This window comes from Abramis brama (assembly GCF_963993115.1).
Source record: "Abramis brama genome assembly, chromosome: 19".
NCBI lineage: Eukaryota > Metazoa > Chordata > Actinopteri > Cypriniformes > Leuciscidae > Abramis > Abramis brama.
In genome coordinates, this window is record NC_139981.1 from 14065571 (window position 1) to 14092562 (window position 26992).

Below are 26992 nucleotides of genomic sequence, written 5' to 3' on the forward strand. Positions count from 1 at the left end.
GTTTAATTTACATCAGATAGTACCATGCATAATACTAAATACCTAAACATAATGTTGTACTTAATTATTAAATTAAATTATTAAATAAGACAAGAGAAATCAATGGACTTTTATGAGACAAAAACCCCAGCAGCATCAGATTTTAAGAAAGAACTTTTTGCGGTAGAGCAGGTAGGCAATGAAGACCCAAAGTGCGGTACCCCATATGTTCTGGAAAAGCTTCTCCCAGTGACTGTCCTGCAAATGCATCTCCCAGCTGAAGGGGAAGTAAAAGCCTAGCAGAGAGTGGCCAACATAGACAAATATGGAGTTCATCCCTGTAAAAAAAAATGCACAGTAAGCTTTTCTGGATTGGATTGGCTTATAAAACATTGCTTTAAAGTGAATTCTCGTACCAGGATAAATGAAAGGTTGGCCGCCCCACCATTCCTTAACGTCCATGACAAAATACATCACACCCAGCAGCAAAAAGGAAAAGCAGCCCATGCAGGTCACAAATGACAGGGACCTGAAGACAGACAGAAAACCTGTGTTGTATGATCTGAACCATTTGATAAGACAGAGATTTAAAACAGAGACTTTCAATCCACAAATAAGCTCCAAAAGATATGCATAAAGGACCAGAGGTGCATTGCACTATTGAAAAACTTTTCCAAACTTTTCTTGTAACAACGAAGACAACACAGTGCAGAATTGGGGACTAAATAATGGATGGACGCATAGTAGTTTCTGCGCTTAAGGTAAGCCAATAAGAAACATAAGCATCTAAAGTGAAGCCTTGGCACCTGCTCAGTACAACCATGTCAATAAGTCATGTGCCTCTGTGTTCCTAAGTGCCAGGATGCTCGATAGAATTTTATCTAATGTAAAATGGCTGCATCCCAGAGCATCGTTTATGTCAGCTGAAGTCGAGCCAAAAAAGACTCTTGGCTTGGAGTTAATTACTTTTAGGGATGAAGACAGACATACTCAGGGGCTCAATAAGCAGGCATGATGAACTGTCCATAAAAATTCAAGCAGGTATATGCCTGTACTCAAACAGGTACAGTAGAGCAGGGTCACAGAGACAGAGCACATACAGCAAAGGCAAGATAAGGTCATATTTAATGTAAAAACTATAATGCAAGTATCATATGCAAAAATTAATCTGCGTTTTTGCCTGGTTTCCTACATCCTTAAAACAGTGTTATTGTTAACTAAAACTATTAAGTATTTTGTTAATTGAAATAAAGGTGAAGTAAAATACAATTATAAAATAAATATATTTCAGAATGTAAAAGGAAACTAAGTGAAATTTAAATAAAATTAGTTTAAGTTCTAAGTTTTAAGTTAACTAAAACTAAAATAAAAAATAAATGGAAAAATAAAAAATAAAATAAGTGACTTTAGCTAAAATTACAAAAAAATAAATAATAATAAATATACTACAACATATATAAATAATACTAAAATAAAATATTTTTTACATTTATTTTAGTAATTTATTTTAAATTATTTTAGTTATTTTTTCCCACTGGCAACAGTTTTTGCTTTAAGCTTAAACCTCACAAGATCCTTTTTGCATACACTGTAAAATAGATCAACAACGGCATGAATGTGTTTTGAACAATTCTGTTACATACCATTATTTATCCTGAGGTATTAGGTGACAAATAATTTAATGTGCATCGCTCTGAAGATGTAGGGCTGACCTCATCCTGCTCAATTTCCCAACAGGCGGATGAGATAAGCCAGATTCTGGCAAGATATATGGTTGGGAAAATAAAACTGCTCACTCTCTCTTGGCTGTAAAGAAGAGTGATCTAGTTGGACAGTGGATGTATCACCCGCTGCGTCTCACTCCTGTGCCAGTGGGGTGATTATTTACAGGACGTTCTGTCGTTAGAGGTAAGTAAACGCGCGTTTTAGCAGCCTCTGACTTGTGCCTGCTGGAGTATCATCCCTTCTTTTGTGGATTGAGAAGTGGCTGGATTTAAAGGGTTAGGAAGCACTTACCAAAGGTTTTTATTGACAGGTATAAATCCTTCGTCTCTTGTGCACTTAGAAAGGATGGCTGCAGAGATTCCCTGAGGATCAGAATAAAACAGATTTCAAATCAATGCAGACCTGTAAAGCAAGCATTATCAGACAACCCAAATGCAGCACCGCCATGAAGAATCAAGCAGATTAGCTGACACTCCTGCGAGGTGAAGCCCCTCAAACTAACACACGAAACACAGATCCATCTCCTCATGCCTACAGCAAAACTCTCAGTCATTTCACGTTTTACACGTTTATTTCGTTCCATTGCTTTATATTCCCAGTTTTACCACTTAAAGGCATCTGAAAAAGTAAATGATTTTCTTCCACAGTATTTTTGTCTCGTTTTCAAATTGAAATATCTAAACATTCTTAAATCAAGATACATTAACTTGAGAAGCAAAATTACATATCAGGTCTTGTTTTCTGAAAACAATGATCAAAATTAAGTGACTTTACACTTAAAACAAGAACAAAAATCTGCAATGGGGTAAGAAAAATAAAGACTTAAAGGAGAACTCCGGTCAATTTTAACATTGAGCTCATTTTTTTAATAAATTTGGAGTGCTGTCATAGTAGTCGACTGTCGAGTTCACGCGAGTGATCATAGGTAACTAAGCAACAGTGGAGAACTCGACAATCGACTACTGTGGACTTCGACCGAAAACAGGAAATAAATACAGGTATGAGCGCTGGCCGAATTAACTTCATTTTTATTGATATCTTTCACATCTACTGCAGTCAGATTCACCGTGTTCACTCTGAAGGAATCATCTAACATGGCTGTGCACTTGTAATGACACATCAAGGATGTTAAGAGGCTAAAAGCAGGTTTAAAACTTGCCCCATTGAAGTCAACAGGGTGCAAATTTTAAAAAGAGGATAACACGGTGTAGGCAACATCGATTTTTGTCGTTGTTCTCTGTACTGACAGCACTCCAAATTTACAAAAAAATGAGCTCAGTGTTAAAATTGACCGGAGTTCTCCTTTAATGGTAAAAAAACAAAAAAAAAACAAGACTTAATGGTAGCACTTTAGTTTAGGGTCCAATTCTCACTATGAACTAGTTTCTTATTAGCATGCATGTTATAGGATATTGGCTTATTGGCATATTCTACATCCCTAATCCTACCAATACCTAAACTTAACAACTACCTTACTAACTATTAATAAGCAGTAATTAGGAGTTTATTGAGGCAAGAGTCACGGTTAGTTAATAGTGAGAATTGGATCCTAATCTAAAGTGTGACCGTAAGTAATTTTGCTTCTCAAGTAAAAGTATCTCGAGTTAGATATCTTAGATATTTCTACTGGAAAAATACTGAGGAAGACTTTTAATTATTAAAAAAAGGCTCATTTAAAGAAAATCTTGTGCTTTTGTGTGGACAGACAGTTCAGCATCCAAACCTGCTTGTTAGGAGGATATCCATCATTTGTATAGATGACAGAATCAATGGTGTGGAAATAGCCTGGCTGGCTCTAGATTGAGTCTCCAGGCTATGCAGGCAGGATGTGGGACAATCATTGCTATGTGGGCCAATCGCTCAATTTTAATCTCAAACTGCGGAGTTGTGATCGTTGAACTTTAATTAAATCAGGGGCCTTGTTTATTGGGATGCCGAAGCACAAACAGCTTCAAATCATCCCACAATCTGACAAAGGATTCATGCAAACTGCGACAAGACAACCCCTCTCTCCCTAGACGTGCACCGTTTCATGACTCTTGATATGGTTGGAGGAAATTGTTGTTTAACTAGGGTAACGTGTGTGAAGAGCACATTAACAGCACACGAGGCTGTTCTGCTTAAAACATTCTCAGACCTCAGAGCTCTCCAGAGATGTCAATGATAATTGATTGTTTGCTTGTGTTATGCAGTGTTTATCGCGAAGCATGAAGCCTGTAACGGTCTTGTTGGTCGCCTGAATACTTAGTTATATGCTCTGTGGTCAAATCCATAATAATCCAAAATAATCTATATTTTGACTGACGTCAGAGTAGGGATGAAGCATTGTGAAAAAGTTGAGAGGAAAAGAATAAAATATTAAAACAGACACTTGACAGCATACAAAAATAAGGAATCTTTCCCAACAGCTAATATTGCTATTCTATGTATCTAAAAACATGATAAATGTATCACAAAATCTGAATAAAAAAGAGAAAACATATTTAAATATTATGCCTGTGCTATATTATACACAAACCATTTTTGTGTTGCACAATCAGAGGCTGAGACAGTGTGTGAACAGAGGTGGCATAATGTTTTGCCTTTGGCTAGTTTATTTTATCATGCTGCTCCTCTAGGTAAAGTGAAATAGATCTCTGTTCATTTATTTCAGCACCTCGAGCAGTGTGGCCCCATAATGCTGGCCAATATGATTCAACATACAGCTATAATGGCCCGATTTGTCATAGGGCTTGGGAATAATGAAATTTAAAATACTGGGATCAGACATCTGCGTACTGTGGATCTGGGTTCACAACAAGCACACCATCGCAATATACTTCACTGTGAGAAGAGGAAGGGATGTGTGATTAGGGTACAAACTAAATAAATGTATATGCAAATGAAAGAACAAAGACAAAACAAGTTACCAATGGGTTAAGAAAAATAAAATGATAACCTAATAGAATATACAAAATAAAAAATAATAATATGTAAATGTATATGTTTCAAATCAAAATGACTTGGTTTCCCAAACAGGTTTCCCAAACAGGTCTCTCATTAGTCGGATTAACAGATAGCGCCGCTCCCAATTCACACCATTGTATGAGCCAGTGTTGCTGTTGGGCAAGTCAAATAAACAGAGCAATGTTTTGAAAGTGCCAAAGTGTTCATACTTTTCCAGAAAGTCAACCTACAAATGGCTTACTCATAGTTGTCTCTACATATTAAACTCGGATAAGCATTTTAACACCAAAATAATTACATAACAAAAAGCTCCCTAGGAAACATTAAAGTAGTGCTAGAAGGATAAATATATATATATATATATATATATATATATATATATATATATATATATATATATATATATATAAACAAAAACTTTAGACGGACTTAGAGGCTTTTGCATGTGAGGTTTTCATATATATATAAAGCCTCTAAGTCCGTCTAAAGTTTTTGTTTAATATTAACATTTTTATCAGGCTCCTATGAATAGGTTTCTACCCAAGTACCGGTATTTCTGAATGGGCTGAGACTGGGATTTAGTGAGTTTGAAGTGAAAGTATTTGATGACCGTATATGCGGAGAGAAATCACTCAATATTATTTTCTCATTTTTGACAGAGGTGGCTTTTGCATCGGAGGTCTTCATATGTATATATATATATATATATATATACAAATACAACATTTGTCTGTCATAAATGAATAAATAATGAATTGAATTGCATCATAAATGAATTGCATTCATAAAACAGATGTCGTATGAAAGGGACATTTAGAGAAATGTGGACTCGTATAAATGACCCATCTTCAAATCTTTAGCCCTAGTAAGTACAAACAAATGAGATGCAATATTCTTGTACATACTAATAATAAGCCAATGGCAAGCAAAGCAATTGCTGAGAAATTAAGGTCATTTGCCCCCGTCATCCACAGCTTTATGTCTTGAGTTTGCCAGACAAAACCCCTCCATCAGCACCTGTTGTCTCTAGAGAGGGCATTCCAGCGGCTCTGCCTCCAGAAGTCCAAAACAAAACACAGCAGCAAGGTCTTTCATGGAAAAGAATCCTGCAAACTCCCTTTTTGTGTAGATCCTCTGATCAGCATATGCTGCGTTGTGCAGAAACATGATTCTCCTATAATAACCTTGAATAAAGGGCTACACAGTTCGCTTTAGATTAAATGTGCCATATAACTTGAGCTTGCTTAACTTGTCATGCTCATTAAAACTAGAAAAATACAGAGTGGAAATGCAGAAAGGGTAAATTCACCCCACATGGTGTAATCAAAAAGCCTTTCTGCAAGGGACGGGCAGCAGTAAGTGACCAGTGCTGCTTTCTTTGCCCCTGAAAAACATTTCTAGTAGCACATGGATATATCCCCTGAGACGGGGGTTTAAACATCCTCATGCACTTCCCACCCAGCCCAGCTTCTGCTCCTTTTGTCTGTGGGACCACCCAAATGGAGCACTTAACCCGCAAATCTGCCAGCCTTTCACTATCGTCATCTCAATCTAAGATCTAATCACTTTTTGGTTTCACCAGTGCAAATCTCCGCGCCAACCTAGCAGAGGTCATAGTTTAGTTTAAATCTTATGTTCTGCTGAGACTGACTTTACATGTTTGGAGTCCCAGAGACAATGCTGATGAGTAAAGAATTATTCATTTCAAAATTAATTTCCAAACATCATACATTATACACTTCAAAATTTGGGGTCGGTAAGATTTTTTGTTAAAAAAAAGAAAAGAAATGAATACTTTTATTCAGCAAGGATGCATTTAACATTAAAACATACTAACCCCAAATTTTTTAACAGCAGTGTACAGTAACAATTTTCATGCAGGACATCTAAAAAAATATTTTTTCACGAGATTAGCAAACGTCATTAAGTATAAACATGATTCTTTAATGCCTATATGTTTTTAAAGTTATTAAACATGATATAAAACAGTTTTTTTTTCTGTCGTGCATGTTGAACCAAAGAACCAGTGGAAATTAATATGCAATAATGCAATAAAAAAAAACAAAAAACAGTCATCCGTGAGCCGAACAAGCCATCCGGTTCAGTACCGAGAGGGGTGTGATAGCAATCTCTGCCTTGGAATTCATTCAGTGCATATATACACATATCATATGACGTCCACCTATTTCATAAACTGTCTACAACTACAAGCAATATAACACTTACAGAGAGGGCTTTGCTGCATTGCGCAATTATTGCTGTTGAAGTCTGCTTTTTTAAATTTCTCATCTAAGTGTGTGTGTGTGTGTGCACGTACCAGGATTAGGGCCCAAATCAGGAATCGTGCCAGGATACCTTTATTCATTTTACGAAAAAACAGAAGAATCTTTCCAGCCTGTGGAGACAAAAACAAAGATTATTTCCAACTTTAGACTTAATACTTTTTTAGTATAGCAAAACTATGTGTATTAGGCTAGCACTTTAGGCCAAATAGGTCATAATCCTCTAAGCTAACTAAAATAATTAATATGGACAATAATGCCTATTATACGTCATACTACTGATATCATGTTAGGGCAGAGAGAGAGGATGTGAGCGATGGTTGTGGCCCTGAAAAAGAGCTCAAGTTTCAACGCTCCCTGCGCAGCCATGCACGGCTGTGAAGTTGGCTGCGCTCGCTGATTAATTCGGTGATGACGAATGAACCTCAGCCGAGGACGCTGGAGCGGACGGACACAGACGGAGAGGCCGACACCTGCCGTGTTCTCAAAGACATGTTGATTGACGGGCTTGGCGCTAACTGTTTTTTGCCTCCGCCCACAGGGATTTCAGCAATGCAACCGAGTTTGCACGGCTAGTTCTCACTGGTCACCGGGGCCCTGTCACCATCAAAGGGTGAGAAACTTTTCTGACCTTTGCCAGAGACGCACACATCTGTCCACAACAGCAAGGACCAGTGAGGTAGAACAGCTGTTTGTCTAAGAGTGTTGCCAGAAAATCCAGTTCATTATTATAGATTTGTCATTGCTAGTTGAACTAAAAGTGAAATTCATCAATGAGTCAAGAAGAGAAAATGCTGAACAAGCCAATGATCTATAGTCTGTCAAATACACGGTTTGGATAAGTCACATGTTGGGCTTTGGATTAGGTTTGGGTTTTCTTTCTCATTTGTCACTGGTTCACTTTTGTTCAGTTATCTTTGGTAATGTCCTGCAATAAGTGAATTTATTTTTATTCAATTTATTTACAATTTTGGACTTATACAGCTAGATCTGAACCTTGAATTTGATTGGACAGCATTCCAAGTGTTTTGCAGTTTTTGTTTGTATCACTCCAATTGTTCTGGCATTCCGGACAAGCTGTTAGGTTGCATTCGGAACTACTTTTGCTGAACTATTTAGAACAATAACAAACAAATTGTCCATATAGTACCTAAAATGAAAATTACTTAATATTAACTTCTTGTTTATATAACTATTCTTGCTTATAGCAATATCACAATTGCTCATTTGAAATTGCTTAAATACTGTACTATATAATAAATTACCTGCATGCCAAAGAATCCCATGACTATGGAATTAATTGTACCCAGAACACCCTCTGGATCGAAGGGCTCTGTTGTATGATACAAGACCTAAAACAGAAATAGTTCTGAATAAAGGCAAAACAGTACCTGAGAACAGAATTTATACATATCGCATTTACTGTAATCCCTAAAATACCAATTTAAATGCCATTTTAATCATTTTAACTAGCTGTTCTTCCACTTAAACAAGTGAACAATTAGCTGGTCATTATCACAAAATAACCTCCGCGTGAATCTTACAACATGTCTACTCGTTACGTATGTCAATAAATGGACATATTGATTTGCAAAACCATGGATTGATACAAGAGACACAAAACACAGTGTAGGAAATTGGTTGCAGTACAACCATAATTTTTAGATCTAATTATGCATGCACAAATATTTTCCACACAAACCCAATTGGCCAGTCACAATCAAGGATTAAGTTTCAGATATTTAATGCATTGAACTGGTTAAAGATGATCAATACGTGATTCTCACCTTGCATGTTGGATACCAGAAGATATTGTCTTTAAATAACCACCGGTCTATATACGCAGCTGCTCCTCCTGTGCAATTGGGGTATAAACCATCATCTCCAATACCACCAGCTCCTAAATATCCACTAGCAGAGGAAACATAACGCAATATACACTACAGTTCAAAAGTTTGGGGTTTGGGGATATTTTTATAAAGGAAGTCTCTTAAGCTCACAGAGGCTGCATTTATTTGATCAAAAATACTATTGTGAATAATATTGCGAAATATATTATAACTGTTTCCTATTTTTAATTTTCAGCAGCCATTACTCCACTCTTCAGTGTCACACGGTCCTTCAGAAACCTTCAGGATTTTTTGATACATAGACAGCTCAAAAGAACAGCATTTATTTTAAATATAACTTTTTTAACGTCTTTACGTTTGATCATTATATTGTATCCCAATATATTGACCCCAAACTTTTGAATGTTAGTATATGATTTCCTTGTCTTTAAATGAATATGTAACAGAAATGTAAAATAATTTATCATTCACCAGCACTGTTCATAGCACATATTGTTCCAAAAAAATCTCAACAAAGAAACAGCCAAAGGTGACAGAGCAAGGTAAATCAAGATAAATCAAATGTTTATTTGAGGTGTCTTTGGTTTAATTATTTAGATGGAAGTGTGTTTGGAGGTAGCACAATTTGAATGCTGCATTGTGCTATAACACACAAGGACAATGATTGTGAGGTCAAAATGTTTTTTATTCAGGCAGAATTATTGGAGCTCTGCATGTGATCGTCAATGTCATGCAGGGTCAGACACATTGAAAAAAAAATCTTGAAGGAGAGGAGAAGGAGGACATAAATGGAAGGTTGAGCGGATTCAGGAAGAGAAACTGAGAGAGGCAGAGAAAGGATGATGAATCCTTTCTCTCTGCCTCCTTTTAGTGCACATGACAGACTGAGATTGGCTAATTATCCCCTCTGAAGCGGCCGCCAAACACTCATAAATCACAGATCTCATAAGAGCCGCACAACACGGGCTTGTACGACACAAACCCTTGAGCATTCGAAGACTCACAAACACAACAGCACACAAATGACCATATTGCGATGCATATATATGCGCATTCTTGATGTAAATGTCCAACATTAGCTCCGTCCTACATATATTCTCACCGGCACGCTTCTGTAATAATGCTAACATATATGTCACCCAAGGAATTAGCTTGATGTATGAATGACATTATTATTATGTTAATAAAGGGATGAACTGCAGTTAATTCTAGCTTGACAGACACATTACACATTAATGCAAAGGATTTATATTCCATATCACAGTGTTTGTATTGTTCAGTGCGATAGTTAATCATAATTCATCACAAAGCCTGACGCTAATATGAACTCACGTGGGGCAATTTGGAACAGGTAGTAAGAAAGTGAGACACAGCCACATGGTCTCCAGCAATACAATGATGAGCCATTCAGGCCAGTATAAAACCACATCTTGAATGGGGCTCCACCAGTTATGCTGAGGAGAACATGCAGAAAACATACAGGGTTAGAAATCATTCAGTCTTACACGTTAGAAAACTCAACAGTAATAAGCTAATATAAAAAAATCATTGTCAACACATTGACTTCATTTTACTGTAACCTCTGGAAATTAATCATTATTTCAGAACAAGTGTCTTCCTGTACAGATGTCTGATCTGAGAGAAATGTGAGCCATAGAGTTTAACCCACCTCCCTCAAGGGAATCTCTCTGTGGGGAGAGAAAGTCTGCATCACTGCCAGAACAAAATAGGTGAAACCCAAACGCTGGAGCACTCCGGGTATCCGTAGCCAGGACCAGGATACTAACAAATTTAGGCGCACACACACATATAAACATACAAGATTACAATTACAGACTATTGATGGAAAAACACTCCAATATGATGTATTTTTAATAGGTTTGCATTTAATAGGAGTCAGCAAGCAAGTCAATGGTGGGCTTGTGTGTCTGTAGTAGCTGTACAAGTGATGTTCCTATTAAGTTCGAATCTTTCTTTGGATTCAACTCCGTCAAATATCAGATTTTACAGGAATATACTTTATTCAGACCTTTGCTGTAAAATCAGTGCAGGCTAGTTCATTTTCTGTCATAATTCAAATCATTGAAAAATACACTGCATTGTGGGATAATACAGTAGGTCAATTAGTGCAAACTCAATTATGACATGCAATTAAACAAATTTGAAATTAAAAGAAATTTTGAACAAATGAGTAGCCAAAAGTGACAAAGAAACAGTAAAGTAAAAAAATAACAATTGCAGAATTTATTCAAGTGAAAGCACTCTTACACTTCCACTTTTATTCAGCAAGGATGCTTTAAATAGATCAAAAGTGACAGCTAAGACATTAATAATGATTAATAATGACATTAAGAAATGCTGTTCTTTTGAACTTTAAATCATCAGTCCTGAAAGACAGTTTCCACAAAAATATTAAGCAGCACAACATTTTTAACATTGATAATAATGAGAAATGTGTCTTGAGCACCAAATCAGCATATTAAAATGATTTCTGAAGGATCATGATGTGACACTGTAATGATGCTGAAAATTCAGCTTTGCCATCACAGGTTTAAATTACATTTTAAAAGATTAAATATTAAAATAGAAAAAAGTTATTTAATAGTTAGTTATTTGAATTATAAGAATATTTTACAACACTACTGTTTTTACTGTATTTTTGATCAAATAAATCCAGCCTTGGTAAATTTTCTTTCAAAAAATCGTAGCTATCCCAAACATAGCTGTATATTTACACATATATATTTCCTGATTAGTTCATTAAATCCCAATATATAACTGTCATTTTATTTCCCTGTAGAACTACTGTGTATCCTATACAGTGAATATACAGTAAGGAACTTTACTGTACATCTAAAGTCTGAACACTTATGGTGGTGTATTGTTTTTCACTGAAGAGAAGATTTATGTTTATAACACAGACTAATGATGGTTATGCTGACACAGACCCAGGATGAGGTGAGAAGTCTTTCACTGCAGGAGAGTAGAGGTGTGATCTACCCTGCCGGAGACTAATAATGCTTATCTGAAGAGATTCTGGCGGGGAGGGTGATGTGAGGGAGCGATATAGAGCGAGAGATTGATGGTAATCTGCACATTAGTTAATTGAAAACCTCTTTGTGGCACATACGAAGGGCCACAAGAAACAATATAATACTGATCATTGATCTAACAAATCAAATCAAAAGCGGAAACACTCCACCTCTGCACATAGAGACAGGAAGTGGTTCGGTGACTAATGGTATCTGTCAATTAAAACCCATATACACACACTTTCTAGAGCAAATCTGCTCTGCTCTGCTTTATCAGTCAAAGAAATGACAATCAGGAATTTTGCTAAAAGATCCGTTTTACAATCAACAATGTAATGATTTAAATCTGTAAACTATGAAATTATGGAACGAAAGAAAAGGGTAAACTATGCAAAACTGGGACTGTTTTGGTAGATAAAACCATTAATGCACTTCCATGATTATGCTTCTTTAAATTAAGTTCCAAGGATGATAATGGCTTCAGTGGCCAAGCAGAGACAGACGGTGCCATGTTTAAATAGATCATTACGTCAAATGATTTTCAATGAATTGTAATACATTTTGTTGCATTTGAATGCAGGTATATAGTGGGAAAATGGTTTCTAAACATCATTCTGAGTGATTCACAGGCTGAGGTAATTTCTGCAGTTTAGGGCAAAAGCTGTAATTGCATTACATGAAGTTCCATAAAATCCACTGTGCAGCTGGCATGATGAAACCCTATCTGTGATAATTGGCCATTAACGGCAAGCTTGTTTTTGCTCTGCGCACCTCTGTTCAACGGGCCCAGATATTATGATTGCCACTGGATCACTGGAAAGTATCACAATATTTTTGATAACTTAGTTACACATCCATCTTGGCAGAGAGCTAATACTGCTTTGGCTAATGTATGAGCACTGCTCTGTACTGACCTGTCAGACAGTCCTCCCTGCCCTCCTTGCTTAACCCCGACAGACCTAATGTGCTGCTCTGAGGCCCCGGATTAGACATTTTGGCTTCTTTTCTTCCATCATTAACAGAGGCTAATGGACTTCATTTGTAAAACGAGGATTGGGTGACTTGGATATGTAACGCTTTCGTATTACGTGAAAAAAAGTTCACAGTCAGATTGAAAGATGCAGGTCACTCTTTGTTTGGTATCAGTCACTGCCACCCAGAATAGAACAGCAGTAATGAGATTTCTTGCTTTCTATTGTGCTATGATAAATCCAATGCAATACAAGAAGATGCATCATGTCAATTCAAACTTTGTGCATGTGCACCATTGACTTTTTTGGACTTTCAAAGCAACTTACAAAACAACAATATATACAATATATATATATATATATATATATATATATATTTATATTAATTAATTAATTGAAAATTAAACAAATTTCTCACACAAAATGAAAAATATGTTCAAAACAGCATCACTGGCAGATCAGATGCAGCTTGTTAGGTCAGGATTTAAACCTAAATACCCTTTCCTTCTAAACAAAAACTGTAGCACTATTCCATCTGACATTTATATAAAAACTATTAAGCAGTTAAACATGTTTTATCTGTCCTAAGGCACCAAGTGAACCAATGTCCCTAGTGTCCCTCAAAAATAAAATAAAATAAAATGAATACACTTCACAATAAGGTCCCATTAGTTATAGTTAATTCATTAATTAACATTAACAATATGAGCAAAACATTTGTTAAAGCATTTATTAATCCTTGTTAGTGTTAGCTAATAGAAATGCAATTTAATAGTTAGTTCATGTTAGCGAAGTTAAAATTAACATTTTTTTCAGTTTTAATAAAAGTATTTTTCATTGTTAGTACGTTAACTAATGTTAACAAATGGAATCTTATTGTAAAGTGTTACCAATAAAATAAAATAAAATAAAATAAAATAACAACTGTTGTAGAGGAAGACTGAAAAATAATGTATGTATAGCCTACTCACAAAATCCATCTCTTGGGCTGTAGTTCATGAAGCAGAACCCGATGAGTATCAGGACGATGGTTCTCCAAGTAACCTTGCGAAGAAGCTGTAGCCATGAAACACCTCTTCTATGCATCGAGTTGAATGCTAGCACTACAGAAGTACCTATGATGAACACAAACCTTGCCAAAGGATTAAAGACAGTATTATTGTCACATCCAGAAACATACTGTGTCATCTCACCATTGGGCATCACTATTGATATGTGTGCATTTGGGATATTTGCCCTGGTTAATGCAACCTTTAAAGCAGTTCTGTTTTACTGATTTTTGTATGTCAAAAAACATTGAAGGAATAAGTGGTAGATTGAGTATGCACAGCTTTCTATGAAAATTTTTTGTCCTTAAACATTTCCATAACAAATAAACCCACAATTTAAAGTGATAGTTTGCCCAACAATTTTGTCATCATTTACTCACCCTCAGTAACCAAACAGTTGTGGGGCACCATTAACTTCCATAGTATTTGTTTTTCCTACTATGGAAGTCAATGGGGACCAGAAACTGTTTAGTTACCCATATTCTTCAAAATATCTTATTTTGTGTTCAACAGAGGAATGAAATTCATACAGGTTTTGAACAACTTTAGGGTGAGTAAATGATTACAGAATATTCATTTTTGGGTGAACTATCCCTTTAAGGCTGATGCTGCATTACTCTGCTTTTTTGAAGAAGTAAATGGGTATTACAAGCTTCATACTCTCAGAGAAAGAAAGATTTAATGGCATAGTCAGCGCAATATAAATGGTACTGGGTTGGAAAAGCCTTAAATCTGAATGTTTTTGAAGGGAGATCCAAACTGTTGGACTGAAGTCCCACTCTTTTCCATATTAATCTCCAAAATGGAAAGTAATAATTCTCCATCGATTCGTTAAGTACATGCTGGCAGCTCACCAAGGCATCACAAGATCAGCTACTGTGAGACCTGTAACGTACATGGAAAAAGACATTCACGCATGAAAACCACACACACTTCTGGGGCATGTCTGTCTACAGTTGGAAAGTTGGCTGTAGGATTGACACGTAAATGCATAATCTAATTGCTGAATGACTGACAAAATAAGTTTTATCCATATAATCACACTTAATTGTAAACAAATGGTGTCATTTAGAGCATACTACCTGATGATAAAAGATTGTGTGCCCTAAAAACATTGTTTTCTCATTATTTTTCGATTTTCAGACAGCAATGATTTATAAATGCTCACACAGCCATGACAGAGGAGGCCTCACAGTAATATGAAAATCCATCTGCTTTCCCTTATGATCAATACGATTCTGCTGATATGATGAAGAGGCCATTATGATCCTTAAATTGAGTTCATCTGTGAATACTCCAGGAGATGTGCTTCGTAATAGACCCCCATTAAAATTTAACATGCAACCCCTTCTCATCTGCGTCTTTTGAGGAAGGTCATCCAAACGACATGCTGTAGATTTGAAGTATAAATTTCATGCTGAATTAAGGTGCAATAAAGCACTTTAAATGTAAGTATTTGATATCAGTGGGTCTTTGGTAGTCTGTAAAGATTTATGATGTATCATTTTGCCTTTCATTTCATATTGGAAGCCCTTAATTAGTGGTATAAAAATGTATATCTTAGAACACATAAGTGTGTATTGAAAGCTCTGTTCCAGCCCCCCCCCCCCAAAAAAAGAAAGAAAGAAAAAAAAAAGAAAAAGAAAAACAAGCTATAAGGGTTGAACATGTCAAATGTTAAAATGAAGCATTTAGGAGTCAAATAATTTTTTTAGTCAACAAATTACTAGCCTGCTCAACAAAGAAGTACTTTTGCTCATTGAGTGAATGATTCTTGGTTCATTTCAAATTAGACAAAAGCAAAAATCACATCACGATTAACTATTTTGTGAATCTCATTGACTGACTCAATAATACAGATTAATTAGTTCACGAATCGGACATCACAGCTCAGAAACACAACAAGTTGATATCTGACAAAACTGCCTATAGATGCACATAAAGTGTTCCTGATTTTTGTCACATTTGCAGTCAGTTTAGTTGCAATATGGAGCCCTGTATAGAGTAACAATTAGAAAGCTCATCATAGATCATTATGTAACCTATCAGCAAAATAACCCACCATTCCATGGTGCATGTTGGAAAAACCAGTAACCACCTCCTCCATAGTTCACAAATACCATGACCGTCAGGGAGAATCTGTAAACACAAACGACACTGAATATAGGATACAGAGTAAAGAAAAGCTATTATCCAAAAAGAATATTAAGCAAATATTAAGTCTATTAATGTTTCATATTGTTAATGATCAGAATTCAACAAAGGCAGTCAGAGGCCTTTTGGCGTCTTATAATTTATAACCTACAACACTACCATTCACAAGTTTGGGGTCAGTAATATTTCGTTTTAACAAAATTTCTAGTTTTAAGGATGCATTTAATTGATCAAAAGTGTTTCAAAAGATTTCTATTTCAAATAAATTGTTTATTTTATCAAATAATTCTGAAAAAATGTACTATGGTTTCCACAAAAATTCTAAGTAGCAGAACCATTTTAACATTGATAATATTATGAAATATTTCTTGAGCACCAACTCATCATATTAGGATGATTTCTGAAGGATCATGTGACACTGACGACTGCAGTAATGGCTGATGAAAATTCTGATTTGCCATCATCAGTTAATTACATTTAAAATATTAAATAATATAATAGAAAACAGTTCAAGATCTCAAGTTCTCAAGATATGTTTACTGTATTTCTGATCAAAAAAATGCAGAATGCAGCCTTAGTGAGCATAAGAGACTGACTCCAAAGTTTCAAACTGTATACAAACAAACAAATCATATCTTTATAAAATATCCTCTGATCCCTCAACTCTCACTTGTACATTTGAGGTAAACTGTATCAGTATTATGGATCATAAGGCAAGCGGGTTTAGCATTTGTTTTATATATCAAAAGACGAAATGCTGTGTAAGGTAATGCAACCTAAGCATTATGAATCACTCAGGAAATGAACGGTTGTCCTCTGAATCGCCCCACCCAGAAGTGCTGACTAAAGCCATCGGATGTAATTTATTGTAGACGTGTAACTTAGAGCAACGAAGCCAAGCTGCAACTTATTGTGCATGATGGAACACTACATTGAATTAGCAGCAGCAGGAGATGTTTTTTATTGCATGTTTGCACTACACAGCATAAAATATACCTGTGGACACAAAATTGATTTTGGTGATCAAACTCAGAGGTAACCCCTCAGCTATTAAACTGACAACACGTAAATGTTGTTGAAGTGTGTTCTCTATGGTTTCTCAGTATAAGAACATACTGAGAAACCAAAGCACTGTATAGACCTTCAGATAAACTTCACTCTATCGAAACGATCTACATTTTTCCTCACCAAATTCAATTAGCAGATCAGAACAGAGACCATTACTGCTCCTTTTAGGCCTAACCTGCTGATACAAGATTTTAATCACATGCCATCCTCTAAAGAGCACTATTAAAGTAAGCATGCCTTTGTCTTTCTTGTCTCTCTCTCTTTCACACACACTTTCTCTTTCTCGCACACACACTTTGCGACTGCATCCATTAGTATCCATAGTAACAAAGACAAAGGTTAAGTCATTTTCAAGATGAGACTACAGCACAATGTTTGCTATATAGCATGTTATAGCCAATCATTTTAATTAAAAAACCCTCAGTGTTAGGGAGGCGTTCAATCTTCTAAAAAAAAAAAGCCTTCTAGTGGACATTAAATATTTTATAGCTTTAAGCTTCCTTTGTCTTTATGTCATAACCTGAATGTAATCAAAAAAACTGCAGCAGACAGTAAAACAATGTTGTGTTTTTGTGTTGCCTCTCATTATCAATTGTTGTTAACCATAGTAAAAAATATATATATTTTGGCAGTAACTCCCAGTGTATATTTGTCATTGTCATTTTATCCCAGAGCTATAGCTCTTTGTAATCCCTGAATGGGCACATTTGTGATTTATATTTACTGCATTTCTCATAGTAAAAAAGCCTGAGATATCAAATAAAACTAGTACAGGTAAAACATAATTGTGAAAAATTATTAAAACAGAGGAGTACGATTTACATTCAAATTACATAGTAAATGCCAAACATCAAAAACAAAACTAAACCCGTTATTAAAAGTTTCCTGCTTTGGAAAGTATTGGGTATATTTAACTAATTGGGAACATTTTGTTGTGGGTACATCTGCTGTTAGTGTAACTTATCATTACAAAACCACCAACCTCAATTTGTAATCACAAATATTAGGAAACTGGCTGCAGGCTTTTGGCTGGCGAGATTAAAAACCAGATCCTTTTAAAAAAATTAAAATGCAAACAAAGTCTACAGTTATACTATATTTCATGTTGATGGCATCTGATGAATTGAGGGCGCTGTTCTTCAGCTCTGAGGAAAAACGTAGCCTCAACAATTTCACCAGGGCGGTGGGCAGATGACAGATGCTTCTGTCTTCAGTGAAAAGTTTTGACTCACTGCTGGACAGGCAATATTTCATGTTATACAGCAAGGGAGTTGCAACACTACAGGCTTTCTCTGGGTTGATATTCTCACAGAGAGCCAAAGACATCTACCGACATTATTAAGTTTCACGTATAGCCAAATCAGGGATCCCATGTGTACTTTGCACAGTGTTGATTTTGTTTTGGACCTGCAATAACTGCAAAGCTCTTGTGAAATATCATGCATTTGTTGCAGAATCCAATATTACCTCGACATCATGAATCAACAGACCTGACAAGCCAGCTGTGATGTCATCCTCCGAGTCTATATGTATGAGATGATGTCTATATCATATTCAAATTCAGCACTAGTTCCAGATTACAGAATACGTAGGCTGAAATGAAGGAAACGGTGAAACAAAGAACCAGTCTCCAGCCACACTGATAAAACCATTAGGCTTAACAAGGAAATGGACTGTTTCATATACAAGAGCAAAAGCAGGTGTAGACTGAGTGGAACATCTGTTTTTATCAGCACTACGGTTTACAAGGAATATTATGAATATGAATGGAACATTTCTGAAAAGTTTCACATATAAAGGTGGGGAAAATATTATGGTGACGGGCAATTCTAAGAACCATAAAAGCTTACTGTCATTCTTACTGTCATTGATAGTACAAATTGCCACTGCTGATTGCTATCTGAAAAGCACTTTTGCAACACACATGGATTATCCATTACACAAATCTCGATCTGGAAAGTCATATCCTCCCCAGCTCCAGATCTACAGCCTGCTGAATATGTGCTGATATGATGCCTGTATTATTACATCAATTACTGGGATGTGAGAGGTCAAAGCCACAGCAGCTTCCTGTTTCGGGAGAGGCGTGCTTATGTGTTTGCCCCCAAGCCGCTATCAAGCCCTGCTGGGCTTCCCGATTAAATCACATCACCCTTGCTCAACAGCAATCCACTGTTCCCCACCATAGAAGCAAAAGATATTAGAGACGATGCCTAGAGCGACTACTAGAAACAATGGCTCGAGTGAGTGTATGTCCAGCCTGTGACCCCTTGCAATCTCCTTAGTCTCACAATACATTCTCTGAGTGAATGCGGCCATCGAGTTAATGACAACTGATAAATAAAGTTCATGGAATTGAGAGAGTTAAGTTGTTACCGTTTTAGTCCAAATAAATGAAAATATTTTTTTTTGGCACATACCCTCGAAATGTGTCCAGTGACTTCAATCTGGATGACTTTGTTTTGCTTTTGTCCACACAATGTTCATTATTTGCCTCTTCCTAAAATAAGCAAAACAACCAATTCAGTATGAATTTTAAGACACAGGTTTTAAGTAAGTTTACTAAGACTCATTTGTAAATGAGCCTTTATATCTAGATGACATATTTTTACTTAATTAACACGAAAACAATTTAAGCTAAGAATGTTTCAGTCAGAAAATTGTATAATATACTTTAAATACTGTAAAAAATATATATACATTTTAAACATACTTAAAAAAATATATATTATACAATAAAATGGGATTAAGTATTAAATATATACCCCCGGTTTCACAGACAAGGTTTAAGATAGTCCCAGACTAGAATGCATGTTTGAGCTGTTTTAACTGAAAACAATTTGCACTTCATATCTGACATATCTTAAAATTTGTCACTGCCATTGTTTTGTCTCAAGATGCACACCAGTAATGTTTTTTCCTCTAAAAGATACTTAAATACCCTATCTTAATCTAAGCCCTGTCTGTGAAACCGGGCCATATATAATTGTTGATGAGGAGAGGTGAGAATCCAAGTGCAGCAACAGTTTATTAAAAAACACAAACCAAGATAATCCAGACAGGGGAAACCAGAGGAAACACCTCCAAAACGCTTGAAGAAACCTTCCTGCAAAGCTACAGTACTGTGAAAAGTTTTAGACACTTGTGTAAAAATACTGTAAAGTGAGGATGCTTTAAAAAAAAATATGTGCAAAAAAAAAAAAATAATGTCCAAAATAGATTTTAATTATTAAGTAACTTCTATTAACAAAATCAAATAAATATTTGGTGTGACCACCCTTTGCATTTAAAACAGCTTTTGTCCTAGGTAAACGTGCACATAGTTTTTCAGGTAGCTTTGCAAGTAGGCTTCTTCAAGCATTCTTCTGGATTTAATCTGTCTCTGTTTTTTCTGTTTCTTTATGTAATCACAGACGGACTCGATGATGGTGAGATCAGATCTCTGTGTGGATCATACCGGCTGTTGTCAGACTCCACCTTTGCATACAAAAATCTTACTGGATTATTACAATTAATGGCAACAAGAATGTTTGGAAATGTAAACTGATGTTTCCTACTGACACACTACAGCAAAATATATACTGTAGAAATACTGTAAATAACTGGAAATAATAATTTCGCACAGTACTATACTGTATATATAAACAATAATAGCATATATATTTTTAAGACAATGTTGCACATAACTAATAGAATAATGATTATAATTGGTGTCAAATGAGGAAATTAAGATTTCTGGATTTAGAACTCCAAATAAATAAAATTTTAAAATCATTCGTGGTTTTGCCCATGTTTGGGTAGCGTGAGCAGCCTCAAGCATGTTTGGAGCGCATGAATAGTTTCTCTCATTTCCAAAGGAAGATGTTCCCATTCACCATATGGTCTTGCGATGGCAGTGAGATCCATCAGAAAGAAATTAGCATTACCCTCTTCCTGCTCTGGCTCTCCAAACAACTGCATGATAGGCCGCAGACAAAGCTAATCAAACTTTCATACCAGGACAATCAAGCAATACCACAGAAAATTAAACTATATCCACTACAAGGCTCCATAGACATCTCTATGAGCCATTTTCATTTTAGATGTGATCATCCTGGAAATTGCAGATTAGGATTGTTATAACCATAAACAAATTCACAGTGTTTGACGCATAATATATGTTCCTATTGTATGATGCATGAACCGTTTTGCCCTCACCATTTCCATGGAGTTTTGAGACCTGTGACAGCAGATTCGATTCTTTAGCCTCTGTGTACAGCTGCATCTGTAGAGGTATAAAACATTCATGTGAATTCAACTTAAACAAATGTTGTGTTTAAACATGAAAAAAAAAAAAAAAAAAAACTGTTTACATACACTGCCATTCAAAATTCTGAAATATTTTTTTGTGTGTTTAAGAAGTCTCTTATGCTCACCAAATCTGCATTTATTTGATCAAATGATGCAACGGATGCTATAGGTCACATGATAATGACAACATGGCGGATATATTACATTCGAATTTCATTTATACTACACACTTTCATATTATAGAACTTTTTTTGGGGGGGGGTTGCAAAGTAAATTAATAAAAAAAAAACTAAATGTAGTACCTACTATATGCGATTTTGGACGCAGCATGATACCTTTTTTAGGATTTTGTAACATTTGAAAAATTATAAATGTCTTTACTGTCGCTTTTGATCAATTTAATGCATTGTTGCTGAATAAAAGTAATAATTTCTAAAAAACAAATCCTACTTAACCCAAACTTTTGAATGGTAGTGTAAATACTCAAATTTGAAAGAGAAAAACAGATAATATTGTTACCTAAGTATACAAGGCAAAGAGGCCCAAAATACAGTGACAGAAGCCAGAATCAAGAATGCCGCCAACAGCGCTAAAGAATCAATATCAAACACATAAGAGCAAAGGTTAAACACACTTTTTCTGCAGTTATTGTGAGGGGAACTTGTTTTTAATGTTTAGCAATAAGGATCCTGTGAATGTTCCTTGCAGAAAGTAAGCTGTTAGAGTAATTAAAAGTAAAGGGTTAAAAACATGTTCAGTTTATACGATTTTCTCAGCCTTTGCTCTGAACAGCCTCTGTCACCCATGCTACGCCACAAGGGAGCTCTCAAGAATCCAGCAGTGTCCTTTTATGTAATCTGAAACCAGTCTATAGGCGTACAATCAATCTATGAAACCCTAGCCTTGGGTCTCCAATAATGCCATGTACTGAGGCAATATTTTCACAGTGCATGATGGATCATATTGGCTGCCAGAGGCCGTCTTCCATGATACTGGTCGCTTAGAGGAAGGTGTAAAACAGGAAGCATGAATGTGTCATATTCCAAGTATTAGGAAGCTACAGACGTTTTTATTGAGTTTGTGTATATACTGAAAGATAAAACTGAAAATCATACTGAAGTGAGATCAGGAGCATTTGATGTACTTTTTAACTTTCCATAAAACCAAATTGAGTTTAACATTGTTACATAATGCTTACGTAAGGTCTAAATTGGAAGCCCACCGTTTATCATATACAGTCAAAACATGGACAACACAGAATATAATGGCTAATCAAATGGACACGTTACACCCGGTGATCTCAAGCGATCACTGTTTGGTGGAACAGGCCTTTTGCGGAAAAACAAACAAAGACAGCACCATTTGATCAAAGTGTGAATACACTTGATGACATGAGGGGAAACAGTGAAGCTGTGATGATACTATAGTGACGACTGAGTTCAGGAGCCTGGACAAACTGGCCCTGAGATAAATAAACACACCGTGTAGTGTACATCTAACACTCTGCCCACTTAAGAGTACTTTTAAACATGTCACGTTTGTCATGCCACCAATGTCCTTCAACTTGAGAGGTAACTTGAGAAGATTGGTTGCTACTAAGAAAAATACAGAAAACAAACTAACATCTTAAAACAGGTACTTTAATTTAGCACGTTTTGTTTATATGTAAATTCAGGGCTGTCAAAGTTATAATTGTATTTAAATATAATTTGATATTATTATTATTTTGAGATTATCTTTTTATATACATTTATTAAGAAGGCAGTCATCAAAAAGTTTGAAAACCTTGCTGTAATCAAGCCTCCTTTGTAATACAATCAATGCTGATCATCACTGTCTAATAATCCTCAGTAAATGATACTCTTATTTCACAGTACATTTTTTTTTTACACTAATTGCTAAGTTGAGAATCAGCAACACTTAAATTTACTCTAATTTGCACAGTTCAGTCTAAATGTTAATTAGTATCTAAGGTTAAGCAGGCCAATTACTACATTTTTATATAATTTACTGCCTGTATTCATCATAGACCCAAGATTGAGGTCAGAGTTTCAATTTTTTCAGGCCAAGATGGCCTTAAAATAGTGTCACTCTGGGTGGTGCAATTCATTTGATAACAGCAGTTTTAGTTTTTTTGTTTTTCGTTCAGTGTCCACTAATCAGTTCTTCTTAACATCTGCTGATCACTAGCACCATCACTTACGTTGTAAGAGCCCTTTGGAGCTGGAGTGTAATCACCAACCAGTCCGGCTAATGGAAGCTCATCATACAGCCGGGAGTTTAGTCACACTGGCCATATATCTGACAGATAATGGCTACTTGCCCTTAAAAGTCTGATCTACAACATAATCTGCATTATTGCAAAGTAGACTGTACATTATAGAGCGTGGTGCTTTCAAAACCCCATTATGCTTTAATCCTTCACGCTCCTCTAATGTATTTCCCACAATGCTCCCCTCCCGGGGCATCTTCCAAAACAAACATGGCAGAAAAGCTTTTCTTTGAGCTGTTTTTTTTCTCTTTTTTCTTTTTTTTCCCAAGAAATTAGTAGTTCATCGGATCAATACAGTCTCAACTGACTCCTGGGATATGAGGGAGGCACTTCCCTGCTGAACTTTGGAGCACAATACGTGTCTTTTGGTGACTTATTTAATGTTGTTAATTACACAGTATGTATACTTACGCAGGTATGCATTATTCGGTCTCCTATCCACATTGAGAGAACAGGTTACATCATTTAGCAAGCTAGGCTGCCTCATCCAGAGAGAATAATGGCCAGCTTCCTCAAATGTCTGACTCAGACTAGGGAGGAGAAATAATGTCATCAACATGTAATAAAACACTGATCCATCCATCACATCCTTATAGTCATGACGACGGTTATTGAATTTTTTATGTTTTGTTTAAAAAGCTTTCCTCTTTTGAAATGTTATTTACATTTTCTGTTACACATCATCACCAGCATTTTAAAAATGTATGAATTTGTTGTTTTCTTGTTAACCACAAATTGTTTGCTGACTGATGTAAGTAGCCTGTCATGTAAATGTTTACCTTAAGTAGTCCAAAAATCAACTTTGTCTTTATATTTATTAAAGTCAAATTGATTTATGTGGTTTATCACCAATATTTTTGTATTTTCTGATTGGATTGTATATATAAATGCCTCTTTGTAGCAGCATGGAGCAGAATTATAACAAACAATGACATACAAGAGGCTGAAGGGGGCCATCTAGAGGGCAACAGAGAAAACTGCAACTTTTGAACCCATTTCACCTTTTTCATCCCCCAAAATGTGCACTATAAGCCTTTATTGATCGACCTGGGAATGACATAGTGGCCAGCATGTTCTTTAGGGGAGAAGGTAAATCGATAATGGCTCTGTCTGGAAAGGGACCTCGGTATCGATCTTAAAGAAGCCCAGGACTTGACTTCAGCCACAGTGTGGGAGAGATACTGTGACTTGTCTTATGAAATCAGACACCCTCGACAACTCGTTTGAAAATGGCCCAAAACTTGATGGCTGTTTGAGGCCCAGGTTGTTTGTAAAAATGACTACGTTTTCCTGCTGGAAACATCCCAGCTAGGGTTTGTGAGAGGACCACAAGCTTGGATGTCTTAATGGTCTTTTTCATCATTATTTCAGTGTCAGCTTGTTAACCCCAAAATGCAGTGCGATCAATGCACAGTGAGTAATTCTCCAGAAGGCAGCACTAAAGCCAGGTCACATTCAAACACATGGTCATAAATAGTCTCACTGACTGCAAATGCAATTGGCTGCTATTGGGGCTATATATCTAGCCTATATGTAAGGTGCCCATTTAAAAAATAGTAATATCTTAATATTCAGGATGATGTTAAATAATATATTCACCTTAATTAGCATGTTGAGGTGTAGCTCAAGGTGATTCTTACCCGCACAGAGTGCTGTTTCCATCCACAGGTGCGATTCTTAGAGTCAGTGTGAAGTGTGTGCTCACCACCACAGAAATATTAAGACCATTCCCAACTGTGGCAAGGGGCTGATAAAGACACTATAGAAGACGTAGATATCTGTTATTTAACATTTATTTAATATAAGCCATTTTGACAGTTCAAGCAGGCTCTACAGGTTAGCATGGGGAATTACAGTACATAGAGGTTTATATTGCTCACAAAATTCAAACTGTATTGTGAATGGAACAAATTTATATTTCTGTCTTTCTTTTTGGTACAAAAATGCTTGAAACACTCATAAGTCACAATCAAGACAATCAAACAACTTTGAAGTACCTTATAACAGTAATCTGAGGTGTAGTAAACACTAATGTTGTATTGAAGTTCATTATGGAATATTAGCAATGCCTCATCCATTTTCAGCTTGTAAACTAAAAAAAAAAGACAGAGGCACTGAGATTGCAGTATCTTAACAATACAATGAATAGACTTATTTCATGAATACACATTTTAAACAACTTGAATATCATAATTATGACCTACCTTTATGACGTATTTCACACATCCCTGCTGAGAGAAGAGTAAAAAAGAAAACATTCAAGATATTGATTATCTTCATTGTCGAATCCAAACCTGCTGTATTTCTTTTTCTTCTTTTTGTGCAAATGAAAATAAAAGGAAGCTCAAAGATCACTGTACATGTGATTACAGTGATCTTTGAGATGTGTTGGAGTTTTATTACCAGAAGGCACCACAAGATTGACGGAAGATATGAAGGTTAAAGGGATAGATCACCCAAAAATGAAAATACTGTCAATAATTACTCATCATCATGTCATTCCAAACCCGTAAGACTTTCGTCGATCTTTGGAACACAAATGACGATATTTTTGATGAAATCTGAGAGATTTCTGTCCCTCCAGACAGCTACACAACTACCACTTTGGCGCTTCGAAAAAATGTTCATAAAGAGATCGTAAAACTAATCCATATGAATTGAGCGATTTAGTACAAATTTTCTTAAGAGACTCAACCGCTTTATATGATGAACAGATTTAATTTAGGATTTTATTCACATAAACACTGATCAGCAAACACAAACAAAAGCTCAAACGAACCTGCTTTACGTGCGAGAACAAACCTCATTGGTTCTTGTGGAAGCTCAAACATGCTGCGTAACACATGAGAATGAACCTCATTGGTTCCTGCGGAAGCTCAAACGTTCTGATTAACACACGAGAATGAACCTCATTGGTTTCTGTGGAAACTCAAACGTTCTGCGTAACACACGAGAATTAACCTCATTGGTTCTTGTGGAAGCTCAAACGCGGGAATGAACCTCATTGGTTCTTGTGGAAGCTCAAACGCAAGAATGAACCTCATTGGTTCTTGCGGAAGCTCAAACGCGAGAATGAACCTCATTGGTTCTTGCGGAAGCTCAAACACGAGAATGAACCTCATTGGTTCTTGCGGAAGCTCAAACTAGAGAATGAACCTCATTGGTTATCGCATGTCAAGCGAACATGCTTTTACCACAACTGATGTGGGAGTTGATATTTACATGCGAATAAAAGGCTACATTCAATCTGTTCATCATATAAAGTAGGGCTGCACGATTAATCGCAATTTACATGAAATCAATTATGAAATCGCAAAAGCTGCGATTATTTTTTATGCACAGATTATCATTGATGTAGGGCTCTGTAAATGCGG

The 26992-nt window shown here is 36.0% G+C and overlaps 1 protein-coding gene across 1 annotated transcript; it reads right to left on the reverse strand.

The window, feature by feature from the left end:
• Positions 1-135: 135 nt before the first annotated feature.
• Positions 136-25849, reverse strand: LOC311069776 (heparan-alpha-glucosaminide N-acetyltransferase; the record flags this gene model as incomplete). The annotated part of the gene is made up of 18 exons (XM_084093209.1): positions 25823-25849; positions 25616-25710; positions 25259-25377; positions 24030-24148; positions 21866-21935; positions 21254-21320; positions 19477-19556; positions 15897-15973; positions 14689-14719; positions 13757-13917; positions 10452-10564; positions 10115-10236; positions 8720-8843; positions 8198-8284; positions 6968-7045; positions 1996-2066; positions 396-508; positions 136-317 (listed from the first exon to the last, which is right to left on the reverse strand). Exons 1-18 carry the CDS (start codon positions 25842-25844, stop codon positions 136-138), a joined length of 1731 nt encoding a protein of 576 aa, XP_083949335.1. The 5' UTR covers positions 25845-25849.
• Between the last annotated feature and the right edge of the window lie 1143 nt (positions 25850-26992).